The following is a 14,368-nucleotide window of genomic DNA, read 5'->3' on the forward strand; positions in this document are numbered from 1 at the left end:
CCAGCTTCTCCTTTGTTAGTTCCTCCCAAAAGAAGTCCACTCTACAGCCAGAGAGATCATGAGAGAATCCAGTGAGAAACTCAGTGGCTCAGCCTCCCACTCAAGAGAGACAAAGGCATGAAACTGTGTAAATGGTAGAGCACTTGGGGAATGTTCCTCAATCATCTCCATCAAGAAACAGCAAGGAGACTTTAAATCCTTGGCAGTCCCAAAGCCAACCCCAAGCCCAGAGCTTCCTCCTGTGCTTTCCCTTCCTCCCCATACTGGGCCGCGGTTCTTGCCAAGGCCTCCACGCCTGTCCCAGGTCTTGTGTTCAAGCGCGTGTGCCAGGGTTGTGTGTGCCACGCTCCTGTTCAGTGACAGCACCGTTTGTCTCAGGCGCCCGCAGTGCTGTAAAAGACCAGTAGGGGGAGACATTAGCACGTGAGTGTGTCTCCTGGGGTCCGACCAAGGAGAGCGGGTCGGACCGGGAGGGTCTGAGCTATGGGATGGAGCCAAAGTTATAAGCAAGGAAGCGAGGAGGGGCGGGGAGAATTGGCCAGGGCTGGGAGACAAAGACCCAGATGGCGAGGTCGGGAAGGGCTGGAGTCCGGTGTCTCCGGGCCGAGACGCCCGCTTTTGCTTTTCTCAGAAGGCGCCTGCCCTGCGCCTTTTCCTCTTTGCCCTCGAGGTGTCTTTCTTTATCAAGGTGTCCTCTTATCCCCGCTGGCCTATCCCAAGGCCTTGCCTGCGCCTTCAGACAGGACAAGAACTCTAAATCTGGGCTCCTGGGGTCCCATAAGGCTCTCTCCCAAATCTGAAATTCCGAAGGAGGCCTGGTCTCTAGGGGCTAAAAACTCAGCTCCCTCCCCACCGGGACCGTATTTAACGCCTGTGTCTCCATCACCCACCGCTATCTGTTTGTACGTTCGTGGGGCTCCAGGTCCATGTGCAAGCGGACACTGCATTGCGAGGGCAGAAGGTGGAAAGGCCACCAGGGCCCTACGTGAGACGGGCCCAGGAGCAAACAAGCTATCCTTACCACAGAGCTGAGCACAGAGCAGGACTTCAGGGCTCGTGTGTGCAAAAAGAGAGTGGAAGTACTACTTTCCCGGGATACTTGCGACGGGGCCTGTGTGGCCCACGACCGTGGGCCAGAGTGTGGACCCGGCGTGCGGGGAGAACAGGCCGACAGCTCTAGAGGAGCGCCAACTTCCCACGGGGTGAGCGCTCTGGGAACAGGACTAGGCGGGACCCAACCCTAACCGCACGAGCCGCACATTCAGATTGGTGCCATCGAGAGCGCGGCGTCCTTAAGAGCTCCCTGACGCCCCGCCCCCTTCCTGTTCTGGGGGCGTGGTACGGGGCAAGGACCCCGTGACGGAGCTTGCTATTGGCTAAGAGCAGTAGGGTTGGCCTTGCGTTCGCCTGAGCAGGGGAGTAGACAGCTCAGCGGCGGCGGAGGGAGTCTATGCGCGCTGAACAGCAGTGGAAGGTGTGTGAGGCTCGCACTGGCCGCAGACCCTCGGGCGCAATCGCCGGAGAGCTAGGACGCGGGGACCGGGCTGCCGGGCCACCCGGCCAAGGCTTCAGAGGCGCAAACTGATGGGACTGGCTCGCTCGGCCGCTTCTCCCCGCTCTTCTAAGTACGCTGAGCGGGGCCCGCGCTGAAGTAGAAGCTGTCGGGGGGCGCGCAGCCCGGAGTCCCAGTGTGGCCTGGAAGAACGGAACCCGTGCCAGGGCGACCCAGGCGGGAGCCCCCGGACCGTGCTCAGGTTTTAGGGAGATTCCGACTTCTTCCGAGGGGCGCCGATCCTGGGACGGTCGAGGCGTCGGGGCGGCTACCGAGTCCCCAGCGGGGAGACCCCGTCGCGTAAAGGGCGCGCAGTCCCCAACAGTCTCGGGGAGTAAAGCGGAATCCGGCAGGAGCACCCGGGGGCGCAGAGCCCCCGTCGTGCCCGGTGCGGCGGAAAGGCCAAGGGAGCGAGCCCTCGGAGGCCGCAGCCCATGCCCGGGTTGGGGGCGGCTGCCCAGTGAGTCCTCCTGGCCGGCCGGGAGGAGAAGAGCGACTCAGAAGCCGGCGGGAGGGGAGCACTTCAAGGCCGGCGGTCGCGGAGGATGGGCGCTTGAGCGGCTCGGAGCGCAGCGCGGCACGGGAAGACGAGGAGAGCTTTGCTGAGGAGGCGCCAGGGGATCCCGAACTGCAGCCTGCCCCCGGGAAGATGGCCCGGCCTGGGCAGCGTTGGCTCGGCAAGTGGCTTGTGGCGGTGGTCGTGTTGGCGCTGTGCCGGCTTGCCACGCCGCTGGCCAAGAACCTGGAGCCCGTGTCCTGGAGCTCCCTCAACCCCAAGTGAGTAACTTACCCGCTCAGGTCCTTGGGGGTGGGAGGTACTCCTTCGGGGTGAGGCCGCGCGCCCCCGAGTGCGAGTAGGGAGGTGTTCGGAAGAGGAGCGGCACCCCATTTTGTCGCTGGCTTTTTCGAGTGTTTTCCTGCGGGCGGGCGGGGCAGGGTGCGGCGGGGTGGGGTGGGGGCACTTGGCTGGGTTGTGACCCCGCGGCTTGCCGGCCCTCTCCTTCGCGTCCCAGATCAAGTAGAGCTAGATGGTCGCGCCAGGCGGAGCTGGGAGTCCCGGCGCTCGGGAGCGCACCCGAGAGCTGGCTGGGGGGAGGACGCAGCCCCTTCTGGGGCCCCTGGGAACGTGGCGGTTTTCGCCCAGAGCCTCTTGAGGGGCGAGCTTGACCTGGGCGGGGGGTGAGGCTGGAACACAGGTTCCTCGTTTGTTTAGCTTTGAAGGGACCGCGGCGCGGGACCCCGCGTTTGGAGCGGGTGGCAGCGTCCGTATCCCCATTCGGGCTTCTCCCATTTTCATTTCTCTTTCTTCCTGTTTGCCTCCCTAGCTTTTCGCTTTGGCGTTTCTTCTAGCCCCCCTTTTCTCCCTGCCGGGCCTTGGAAGGGCGGGCGCTGCTCCCAGCTCACAAAGGCGGCGGGTGGAGAGGGGCGGAGTGGGAGAGGGGTTTGTGGAAGGGAGATTCGATCCAGCGCCCGTCGGGGGTCCTATGGAGCCGGCGGCAGAGATTCGAGGGCGCCAGGGCGGAGAGTGGCGGCCCAGCCGCGGAGGGAGGTGGGTGGGGAGTGGAGGATTCCTGCCCAGGCGTCCGTTGGCCCTCACACTATGTCCCTCAGATTGGGGAGCTGTGCTTAGCTTTCCCCAAGGGGTTAGGGAGGCAGCTATGTAGAGGAGATCCTTCCCCTTCACCCCCCCAGCAACTCACACACCTTTCAGGGCGGTGGCTCACTGGTTTCTGGGCTGTTAGTGGGGAGTAGCTGGGGCTGTGTGACCTCTGGACCCTTTTCTCTTTTGGCATCCAGGACTCGGGTTGGATCCCAGGGTCAAAATTGTCCTTCCTTCTTGTTTTCTGGAGGTCCCAGCAGTGTGCAGACACCCCACTTAGTGGGAAACTGGGGGATTTGGCCTGCTCTGTCTGCTCTCCGAGTCCAGTATCTGGAATCTCTTCCTGTCCACTCTCCTGGGCTCCCCGCTAACTTCCCAGGGCCAGTGCACCTCTCGGCCCTGGAGTGGGAGAAGGTGGCTTCTTTAGTTCTCTTCTCCTTGGGTTAAGGTAGGGTCCTATTTACTGTTCGGTGGGGGTGGCCAAACCAGGGTCGGGATAGAGGGCTCCGCTTCTGTACAAGGAAGGGGATTGGCAAGAATTTCTCCCCGACCCAGAAGCCAAACTGGGCGCAGTGCTTTTCTAACAGCAGGGACTCAAAATGGTCTGGGGGCCCTAGGCTGCTGAGCCCAGGGGGGAAGGTTGTGAAGTGCCTAGTTCCCCCGTGAGAGTGGAGGCTGGAAACGCTCCCTCTTGAGCCAGGAGAGCTGAAAGCCGCCTGGGGTAGCCCATCATAGGGGCTCATGGGAGTGACCTAATTGCTCTCTGGGGTCTCTAACCAGAGATAGCATGCAGCTCCACAGCTGGAAGGGAGCCCTCCTGCAGAGTTGAGGGGTGGGGGCAGCTGGGAGAAACAAGATCTCTCTGAGCTTCCCCCCTTTTGTTTTTTGAGCGTTTAGTGCTCTGGACCAGTATGCAGGTTTTTTAGGTCTGACCACCCCCCACCTCTGCATCCACTTCAAGCTGAGGGCAGGCAACCTCTGGGTAGGGGGTGATGGCTGAGAACTCAATAGGACCTGCACAAATTCCATCCCATAATTGAACAGATCCTGGGAATTATTGGGGACTGGTGCTGGTGCTACTGCACGGTCCTCCCCCCCCCCCAGTTCCATCCACTCTCAGGGGTCTGGAAAGCAGCCGCGGGGGTGGGGGGGGGCGGCAGGAGGGTAGGAGGGCAGGAGGGAGGCACTGCCCTCTGCTCCACTGGAGCTCTGGGGGCTGCCTCTGCCACCGCACCCAACCCTCAGGATGCCACAGCCTTTCCAATAAACAGTCTCGCTCTGCCGGGCTCCCTCTTTGCCTCCGGCCGGCCGAGTTCTCCCTCTCAGGTCCGTGTCGTTTGGCTGTGTCGCCCTCTGAGCCAGGCTCACCTCCCCGCTCCAGCCAGGCTCGCCTGCTCTGTCTCACACTCCCTCTCACTCTCACTCACTCTCTGCCTCTTTTTCTCAAGTCCTTTTGTCTCTCGCACATGCCCATGCTCTCCCTCACAGGCTCATTTTCTCTCTTCCCTCCCCTCTTCCTCCCGGCTTTTGGTCTCTCTCCTCAGCCCTGTCAGGAGCTGGCAACCCCCCTCCCCAATCTCCCAGCGCTTATAAACCCTGCTTAATTGCTTCCTCCTTGGGAAAAAAAATCAAAATAAAGAAGTGCCGGGGCTGGGGGTACGTTTCCACGTTCCGGGGCACACCCCAGCCCTACCGGGAGCGGGGCGCTGGGAGGGCCAGCCCAAGGTTCCCAGCCTGTTTCCCAACTGGCGCTGGGGCCTCCCGGTGCGGTGGTCCCCGGGTGCAAGAGCGTCTGCCTCCCTGGCCCCTCTTGTCAGCTTTGTCAGACGAGTGCAGGGCGGGGAGCGGGCTTTGGTCCCACTGGAGGATGGGGGGAAGCAGAGTGCGTGCATGCTTGGGTCGGGGGATGTGATGGAAGGTCCCAGGCCACCCCCTCCCCCAGCCTCTTCCCCTGAGAGCTTGGGGCAGCCGGCAGGCCTCACACTTGAGCCCTCAGCCAAGTCCAGCTGCTGCAGTTCAGTCTCTCAGTCCTGTTCTGACCCCTTCTTGCCCCCCACTCAGGTTCCCCCACCTCCAGGGGGTGGGGGTGTGCCTGAGATCACATTACACCTTCCCTACAAGCGGGTGGGGGTGGGGGCTTCAGCGTGGCGTCCAGGACCCTTGCCTCCATCCAGCATGGGTGGGGGCAGCTGCAGACCCCAACCCAGGCTTGCCTGCCACAAGCCAAAGTGTTGTCCCCAGCCCCCTCACAGCTGTTCCAGCTCACAGTCCTGGGGAGGCCAGCTCAGGGGGCCCCTTTCCGGGGCGGCTAGGGACCTGACCTCCTCCACTCTGTGGCTGATTGGCCACAGGTGGGGGCCTGAGCGTGATGGGAACCCAGCAGCTCCTAGAGTTCCCTGTTCCTCTGCCTCACCCCCATCCCAGGCAGCCAAGCCAGAGCAAGAAGGGCCTGTGAGGCTGGGGTGGAGGCTGAATCAAGGGTTCCCTTTCTCCCCTCAGGCTCTCCACTGCCTCACAGCTCAGTGGATGATGACGGGGCAGGCCCTGGATACCACTGTGCACCACGGTTTTCTGCCCTTGGGACTGTGGAAAGGGTGGGCCAGCCAGGAGGCTGCTGGTTGCCATAGGAACACCAGGTTTGGGAGAGGGTCCACCCTGTGATTATTAGGGGTGCTGAGGCCGGGGGATACTCAGCAGCCACATTACATTTGGGGTTCCTTGCCCTGTGCCCTACAGCAGCCCCTCCTGGCTGTGTTGGTATGGTAATCGTTTCGGGTGGGGGTGCCAGCAGCCAGCACTGGAAGCTTCTTTCTTCCAAAAGGTACTGTGCTTGGTGTACTAGCAGTCAGGCAGCGCCTTGCTATTCACAAAGCGACCTCATGTGTGAACTCACTGGATGTTCCCAACAGCCCTGGCAAGGTTGGAATCGCCCCCCTTTCCCAGATGAAGCAGTGACTTGTCTAAAGTCAGTCAGCCCATGGGGGGAGAGCTGTGCTGTGCCGTTTTGTCCCGCCAGGAAGCCTGCTGCCTCAGAGTCTAGGAGACACAGGAATTCAAGGTGGTCTGTGGGAAGAGGTGCTGGCTCCCTGCCCCTGGGTTCCCCTCTCACCTCACAGGTGTGCGTGCATCTGTCCTGTGACTCAGGCCCTGCCTGCCTGGGATGAGCAGTGCTGACTTCCTCACTTGACGTTGCTAGGCCTACCTGTGCGGCAGGCTGCTCGCTACCTGGTACTGTCCCTGCCGACCTTCGTCTCTGGGCTAGTGATGTCCCTCTTGGGGACCCCACGGAAAGCAGACAATGAGGAGGGGAGTGTTATAGCCCCGGTGGGTCCTAGCATTGGCCAGGTGTCACAGACGGGAGGACCTAGTCCAGTGTAGGTGGGAAGGGTGACTTCCTCTTGGACTCTCCTGGCTTCCCTGCCTCCAACAGTGCTGTGTGTGTGCCAGGACCCAGCTGCTGTTCCTGCCCACCCACGCCTGGGCGGGCACTGCTGGGACACGCCAGGCCTGCTCCTGCTGCCTCCGGGGCTGGGTGGAGCTGGGGCAGTGAAAGAGGAGCCTTTAATTTGGGGACTCCCCACCCTTGCTGGGATGAGAGCAGACTTGAGCTCTGGCTTAGGGTCTATCCTCCACTGGTCCAGCCACCCTGGGGGTGCAGGCACAGTGGTGCTGGGCTCACCCAATCAAGGCTGTGGCTAGAGTCTTCTACCAACTTGGGACTAGTATGGCCTGGGACCAGGGTCTCCCTTTGGCCACTCCGACAACAAGTTCCTAGAGCTTGGGGGAAGCGTGAGAAGAAAGGAAGTGTAGACCTGGTCAAATGTGGGCAGCTCTCTGGGCATGACCCCCACCCTGCAGGCTCTCCCTGCTGGAGATTGTGCATGTATGGGTGGAGAGGGGCTCAGCTGGACGAAGAAGCAGGGGGCACTTGGCTTCTGACCAGTTCAGGGCCTTGGAGGCTACTGCCCAGACCTTCAGGCTTGTCCTATCCCAGGACTCTTTGTGACAGTCATGGTGGTACTTCTAAGCTCAGTGGGAAGGCTGAGGGAGACACTGGGTGAGGGTGCATGGAAAAGGCAGGCCCCAAGGCAGGCGTTGGACTGCTCAGGCTGCCTCCCCCGAGTCTTTTGACTCCCTGGGGTGGCTCGCTGGGGTCCCCAGGCAATACCAGGCTAAGGAGGGAAGGCCTCAGGGGTTACCATGGCGACCTGCTTCAGGCTTCCTGCTGGGCCATGTCAATCCCCTTAGTTTCCAGAAAAGGGCTTTGTCTGGGGGTGACCCCAGGCAGGAAAGCTTGGCTTGATAATGGGGGCAGTATTAGTTTTTGAAAAGTGGGGGATCAAGAGTTTAAGTTGGGGGCAATGTCTTCCTCCTCCTCGCCTGCCACTATCTTAACCTGGTGAGTGCGAGGCAGACCTGCAGCGTCCCCTGTATGACTAGTGGCCTCGCGCTCACTGGCTGCATACCCACCCCTCGTGGCCCCTTGCCACTTTCTTGGGCTTCTTACAGGCCAAGAAGCAGTTTTTCCAGTGGAGGGGAAGGCACTGAGAAGGCGCCATTATGGGGGTCAGGGTCAAGGAAGGCAGGCCTCGGCAGGCTCCTCTCTCTTCTGACTTTAGGGGAAGGTGAGTTTCCCTCTGCCAGCTGCTATGCAAATGAACTGATGAATATTTATGTGTCTGTTCACTGAGGTTGATGAGATTCTGAGGGGTGGTGGGGGCAATAGTCCTCTCCTTCCCCCATCCCCACCCACCATGTAGACCTCTGTTTCCTCCATGTCTCTGGGTTCCAGGTAGAATCCCAAGTAGCTTAAAGCCCTGTGTTCCAGTTCCAGGGCTCCAGAGCCTGAGTGGCAATGGGAGACTGTGCTCAGGGCAGAAGGACACCCTGGTGAGTAAGCCAGGGCCAGGTGGTTAGAAATCTGAGCTGGCCTATACCCCCTTGTATGCCCTCTATGTGTCTGCTGTCACCTCCAGAGACGGTCCTGTTGAGGTGCAGCTGTACAAAGACTTAGGTCACCTTAGACCACGAGGGGTTAACATCCTGGGTGAGTTTAGGGTCCTTGGGTTGGCTCTAAGCACCGCTCTTCAATGGAAACATCTATCTGATTATTCATTCCCTCACATGAGGAGCCTGGATGCAGTGGCTCATGAAGCTTACTTCTGGTTCTAAGATGTTAGAAGTTGTCTAATCCTTTGATCTGGATGGACCCAGTGTGAGGATTGGAAGGTAGAAAATGCCTTGGAATTATACAGGCTTTGCTGAAACTTCTGGGCTTTTTATGGTACATGGGGAGGGGACATTGCCTCTTAGATGTTCATGTGGGCCTCCATCCTATGTCTGCTTCCTTTCCAGCCCTCCGGGCTGTGGTCAAGTTAGGCAGCAAAGGATCTCACTGTGGCTGTTAACCTCTTGCACAGTAGGGTGATAAGCCCCAGCTTTGGGGAATCTCACTCGACATGAAAAGAGGGCTGCCTTTCCTCATGGCTGTCCTTTACTTGGTCTAGTTCCCCAACTTGCCTCCTTCGGGGCTGTCATTTCCCTCCCTTGGATGAGGACACTGAGCTCCCAGTAGGCCCTCGTACCTAGTAGTTCCCACTGTGGGAGGGTCTCTCCAGAAGTGGAGCCACGCTCTTCCACTCTCGGCTTTGTTCTCTTGAAGCACTGTCTTCAGCCCTTCATTGTCCTTTCTGCTACAAGGTCTGTCCCCAGTGGGAGGAAACCCACAGCGCGGGTTGTGACCCTCGAGGCCTTTCAGCCTGGCCCTGGCTGAGCTTATCCACCTCTTCTGAGTCTACCAATTGCCAGGCCTGTCACTGGAGTTTGGCTGGAGTTTGTGTCCCAGCCACTGCTGTCCACTCTTGCTGTGTGTCATCTTCTCATTCCTCACCCAGGACCCACTTTCATCCCACTCTTTCTGTTGAGCCATCTCTGACCATTCTGTCACATGAACTGCTTCCTCTCACTGCCTCCAGGCCTTGCTGTTTTAAACATGCTCCTGCGCATAACCTACAGCTATCCTGGTGCTGTCTATTGCTAGAGCGTGGACCACTCACTGTTCTGACCCACCCCAGGCAGATGGGGCTGCATCTTTTCTTCCTATTTCCAAGACTGGGCTCATGCGTACTTGGTATCAGTATCTGGTCTCCTGCCTCTTGGCAGACTAGACGATTTCTAAGCAGGAATCAAACATGTTGAGTGCCTACTGTGTGCTAGGTGTTCTGCATGTGCCACTGCGTCTCCGCTGTACATGCAGGGGTGGGGAGGGCTCTTATCACCCCCCAGTTTATACGGGAGGAAGTGGAAGCTCAGGGAGACCAGGCAGCTTATCCAAGGTCACAGACCTAGTAAGGGCCCTGTGTGACTCCAAAGTCTTTCTGCTTTCTCCTACATGGTACTGCCTTGCTCCCAGCTCCAGCCCTTCCAGGCTCAGATGTGGTTGGCCAAGAGAGCACCACTTTCTTACTGTGTGCCTAGGCAAGGACACCGTGATATGAATAGATGGCCTTGGGCAGCTGCCCTCCACCTGCTCTTCCGCAGTGCCTGGCCTTCTCGCATGGAAGACAACCCCAGCTCAGAAGGCATTTGTCCATCCCTTCTCACGAGCTGGAGCAGAGGCAGTGTGGCGGTGGGGGGATTAGAACACAGATGACGGAGGTTTCTGGGGCAATATGTTATATGATCTATTGTCTCTACTTTGGCCCCTTCTCCCCATTCTGTTCTTAAGAGTGAGACTGGTCAGCCTTGGGGATTCAGGCTGTTGCATGGAGGGGCTGAGAAAGGTCCCGGTAGGACACCGGACAGTGGGAGAGGAGAGTGGGCAGAGATGTGTGGAGCAGCAGCTAGCCAGAGACTGTGCCCATTACTCCTGGGCTCTAGGCGATGCTTGTTCCTATCTCCTCCTCCATGTCTGAGATTAGCCGGGATGGGGGAGAAGGCATGGGTCCCAGGCAGGTTGAGCTCCCCTAGCCATTGGCTGGGAGCTGCGGAGGTGGTGGCTAAGGCATGTGTGGGCTTGTGTGTGTGTATGTGTCCGCGCGTGCGCGCATACACGCATGTGTACAGAGGAGGTAGTAGCAATGGCCGTGAAGGAATGTGAATGTGATGGCGGTGGGAGGAGGACAGGGCTTCCACCTCCAGGCAGCACAGGCCTGACACCTTGGTACCCAGCCCATCGCCACGTCAGCCCCCTGCGGAAATGCCACATTAGGACAAAGGGCTCCCCCAGCTAGGCAGTGCCCCACCCTGCTGAGCAGTCAAAGCCTGGCAGCCTTGCCCAGGGGCCACCCCTTCCACACCCTGCTGGCAGTGTGCTTCTGTCTCCCCACCCCCAACTCAAAGATAGAGGAAGGATGGAATTCCTGTTTTTGCCATCTCCACTCTGGAGGCCCAGCCTGGCCCTCATTGTCTGGTCCCCTGGCTGCGGGCATGGCCTGGGAGCCCAGCTCTGAGGCTGACCCTCACTTCACTTCTGGGCAGGTTCCTGAGTGGGAAGGGCCTGGTCATCTACCCAAAGATTGGAGACAAGCTGGACATCATCTGTCCCCGAGCAGAAGCAGGGCGGCCCTACGAGTACTACAAGCTGTACCTGGTGCGGCCTGAGCAGGCAGCTGCCTGCAGCACCGTGCTTGACCCCAATGTGCTGGTCACCTGCAATAGGCCCGAGCAGGAAATCCGCTTCACCATCAAGTTCCAGGAGTTCAGCCCCAACTACATGGGCCTGGAGTTCAAGAAGCACCACGATTACTACATTACCTGTGAGTCCCTGCCCGTTATGTGCTTGTCTCCTAGCCTGTAGCTGAGGCGGCAGCTTCGAAGTACTGCAAGGAGACCACACACAGCCAAGGCTCTGCCTGATCCACTCCCCTCCCAGCCTGGCCTTGCAGTTCTGCCCTGACATTCACCGGGGGGGGGGGGGCGGGGGGGGCTGCCACAGCTTGCCTTGGCTCTGGGAGTTGGGTGGGAGAGGACCCCAATGTGTGATGCTCCCTCTCTTTATTTTCTTTGCCCACCTAAGATCTAATCTTGGGGACGGCAGTTAGCAGAGACCTTTGGGAGCAGCCAGCTGTTTGGCCTTTGTCTTCCTGGGACTCTGTGGTCCCAAGAGGGGAAGGGGCTTCTTGGCCTACATCACACAGGGAGTCAGTGAGAGGATTGGGGTTCCAAGCCAGTTCTCCTGACCCCCAGTCTAGGATTCCTTCTAGTCTCTGTAGGTTCTGATTGTTCTGCCTCAGCAACATCGCCCAATGAGAAGACACATGTGATGTCCACTCAGAAAGAAGGGCCAGGGCCTGGTCATGACAGAGAGAAGCGGCATCTTTGGGGGAGGGGCTAGTTGCTGGCCCTGCTGGCTACTCTGTTCCCATGGGAAGGAGAGAAGTAGGTGGGGGCTTCTTGCCACTCCCCGCCTCCCAGTTCTGTCCTGATGAGCTAAGGCAGCAGTAGGGGTTCTGGGTAATGTGGGAAGGCCTTTCTCTCCCTCTGACTGCTCTGGCCTCTTGCTGCAGCTACATCCAATGGGAGCCTGGAGGGACTGGAGAATCGGGAGGGAGGTGTGTGCCGCACGCGCACCATGAAGATTGTCATGAAGGTCGGGCAAGGTGAGTGCCCAGCCTGAGGGCGCCCCCAGTTAGGCCTTTCAACAGATGTCCCTGACTGGGTGTGGGTGTATTGGGAGCAGAGGAGGGGGCGACAGGGTTACAGTATCTCTATATCGGCCCGGTATATAAGCCATTCTTGGCCCAGACTAGATGACTGAGGCACCGATGCTGGTGGGGTCCCTCCCCCTCACCTGTCGTCTCCCACACGCAGACCCCAATGCTGTGACACCTGAACAGCTGACTACCAGCCGGCCCAGCAAGGAGGCAGACAATACTATCAAGATGGCTACGCAGGCCCCTGGCGGTCGGGGCTCTCTGGGTGACTCCGACGGCAAGCATGGTGAGTGTATGGGGCTTCTGTCTGAAAAAAGGCGGGACGGGGCCCAGCCTGAGATCCGCCATGCGTCCCTGAGACCCCTGGCTGACTATTCCTTCCCTCTCCCTTCCCCAGACACTGTGAACCAGGAAGAGAAGAGTGGCCCAGGTGGGAGCGGAGGCAGCAGTGGGGACCCAGACAGCTTCTTCAACTCCAAGGTGGCGTTGTTCGCGGCTGTTGGTGCTGGCTGCGTCATCTTCCTGCTTATCATCATCTTCCTGACGGTTCTGCTACTAAAGCTGCGAAAGCGGCACCGCAAGCACACGCAGCAGCGGGCACCCGCCCTCTCACTCAGTACCCTGGCCAGTCCCAAGGGGGGCAGTGGTACAGCGGGCACCGAGCCCAGCGACATCATCATCCCCTTACGGACTACAGAGAATAACTACTGCCCCCACTATGAGAAGGTGAGTGGGGACTACGGGCACCCCGTCTACATCGTCCAGGAGATGCCACCCCAGAGCCCAGCGAACATCTACTACAAGGTCTGAGAGCCCGGCGCGGCCTCGGGCCTGAGGGACATCGGCCGGGACCGCACCTCTCCTTTCTCCCCACGCCCCTCCCCTTGCCAGTTGTGCCCACCTTTGTATTTAGTTTTGTAGTTTCTTGGCTTTTATAATCCCCCTTTTGCCCTGCCCCTGGGCTTCGTAGGGGGTGCTTGTGCCCCCAGCCCCCATGCTCTTGTGCCTTCCCCCTCTGGCCAGGCCTCTGGGCTCTGCGGGGGCGCCCCTTCTTGGAGGGCAGGGTTGGACACTGATGGACAGTGGGCAGGGAGGTGTCGCCCTGGCCCTGCCCCCCGTGTCTCCTTCCCCCTTCCCAGGACTGCTTGTCCGCTATCATCACTGTTTTTAATGTTTTTGTGTTCATTTTTTAGCTGTCCACTCATTTTCATCTGTTTTTTGAAGAAAAATGGAAAAGGCAGCCCCTCCCCAGGCTTTCTGAGCCCAGCTGAGCCCAGTATAAGGGGCTGGGGGCAGGATGTGGCCAGCCGGGAAGCATAGGATGGCATTTCTTTTATAAACTCCTTGGTATTTGGCGGAGGGGAGGGCAGGCCTGGGTTGTTCTTGCCCATGAGGGAAGACGAGAGTGCCATTGGGCAAGGTGTCTCACCCTCCCCTCCTGACCCTCCTGCTACAGAGCTGATCTTGGCAGTGGGGTAGTGGCTGCCACCCTTCCACCAAAAAAAAAAAAAAAAACCCCTTCCTTCTGGGATTCTTGGGCATCTCCTGCCTCCCTCACTCTCACGGTAATTAACGTCTTAATTGGCTGTTGCCTGGGGAACAGGAGAGCTGCTGCAGGCAGATGACCTCATGGGGGGTGGAGGGAGGTAAGTGCCCAGGTGGCTATTTGCCCTGCAGAGCTGGGAGCTCCCCCCTCCCCCTCCACCCTGTTCTCTCCTCACCTTTGGCCCCCTTTGGCCTGGTGGGGAGACAGAGGCCCAGGGCAGAGACCTAAGCGGGTATAAGGCCAGGTGGCCTCCTTCTCTTCTGGGCTCCAGCACAGGTGGGTGCCCCACAACCCAGCTCTCGCTCCCCCCCCCAGTCTTGGGCTGGGGCCTGGAAAGAGGAAGAGGCCGTGCACTTTGACCCCGGCTCCTTGCCAGCACGGCTGCTAACAGACTGCCACTTGAGTGTGCCTTGCAGGCGCTCCCACAGTGGTCATGGAAGGAGCTGGGCCTTACACCATCCACCTTCACGCTGCCGCCTGGCCAGCTGCCTACCCCAGTGCCAGGTGGAAGAGGGAAGCAGAACAGCCAGCCCTTCCAGGTGGCAGTCGGAAGGGTTTTTTGTTTTTGTTTCTGTTGCCATTTGTGTAAATACTAGTCTTTTTTGGAAAAAAATAATGTAAAGATGTTTTGTATAAACTCTGAATTATTTTCTTGTTGCTTTTTTCTTAGAAAAAATGAGAACTAAAAAAAAAAAAAATTAACCACAAGGAGAAATGGGTGTAAAATGGTGTCGTGATGTTGGGGATTGAAGTGTGGGTGTATGAGTGAGTGTGTGTGTGTGTGTGTGTGTGTGTGTGTGTGTGTGTGAGAGAGAGAGAGAGAGAGAGAGAGAGAGAGAGAAATTTCCTGTGTCCCACACACAGTGAGCTGGGCAGGTATGGGAAGAGGGTGGCGGTCCTAATGCAGCAAGGTGTTTCAAGTGCCCTATGCCCCTCCTGCTCTCCTGCCAAGTTTCTCTGTCCTCTTGTTCTGCTGGAGCCTGCAGCCATTCCCCCTTCTCCATCCTGACACCTCT

At 59.0% G+C, this 14,368-nt stretch overlaps 1 protein-coding gene across 1 annotated transcript; it reads left to right on the plus strand.

Moving 5' to 3' along the window:
• The first annotated feature begins 1,413 nt into the window (after positions 1-1,413).
• EFNB1 (ephrin B1) lies at positions 1,414-14,001 on the plus strand. The gene is made up of 5 exons (XM_019753612.3): positions 1,414-2,329; positions 10,632-10,909; positions 11,660-11,752; positions 11,964-12,092; positions 12,204-14,001. The coding sequence occupies exons 1-5, from the start codon at positions 2,202-2,204 to the stop codon at positions 12,614-12,616; spliced, it is 1,041 nt and encodes a 346-aa protein (XP_019609171.1). The 5' UTR covers positions 1,414-2,201; the 3' UTR covers positions 12,617-14,001.
• Positions 14,002-14,368: the final 367 nt, after the last annotated feature.

The sequence above is a fragment of the Rhinolophus sinicus genome, chromosome 18 (assembly GCF_057876585.1).
Source record: "Rhinolophus sinicus isolate RSI-liver-muscle chromosome 18, RSI-T2T, whole genome shotgun sequence".
NCBI lineage: Eukaryota > Metazoa > Chordata > Mammalia > Chiroptera > Rhinolophidae > Rhinolophus > Rhinolophus sinicus.

Bases quoted from the DNA above. Each gene is read 5' to 3' on its own strand.
- EFNB1 (XM_019753612.3), top strand. From the start codon at position 2,202: ATGGCCCGGCCTGGGCAGCGTTGGCTCGGCAAGTGGCTTGTGGCGGTG. The intron at 2,330-10,631 runs GTGAGTAACTTA...ACTTCTGGGCAG, and splicing joins TGGAGCTCCCTCAACCCCAA to GTTCCTGAGTGGGAAGGGCC. The intron at 11,753-11,963 runs GTGAGTGCCCAG...TCCCACACGCAG, and splicing joins TGTCATGAAGGTCGGGCAAG to ACCCCAATGCTGTGACACCT.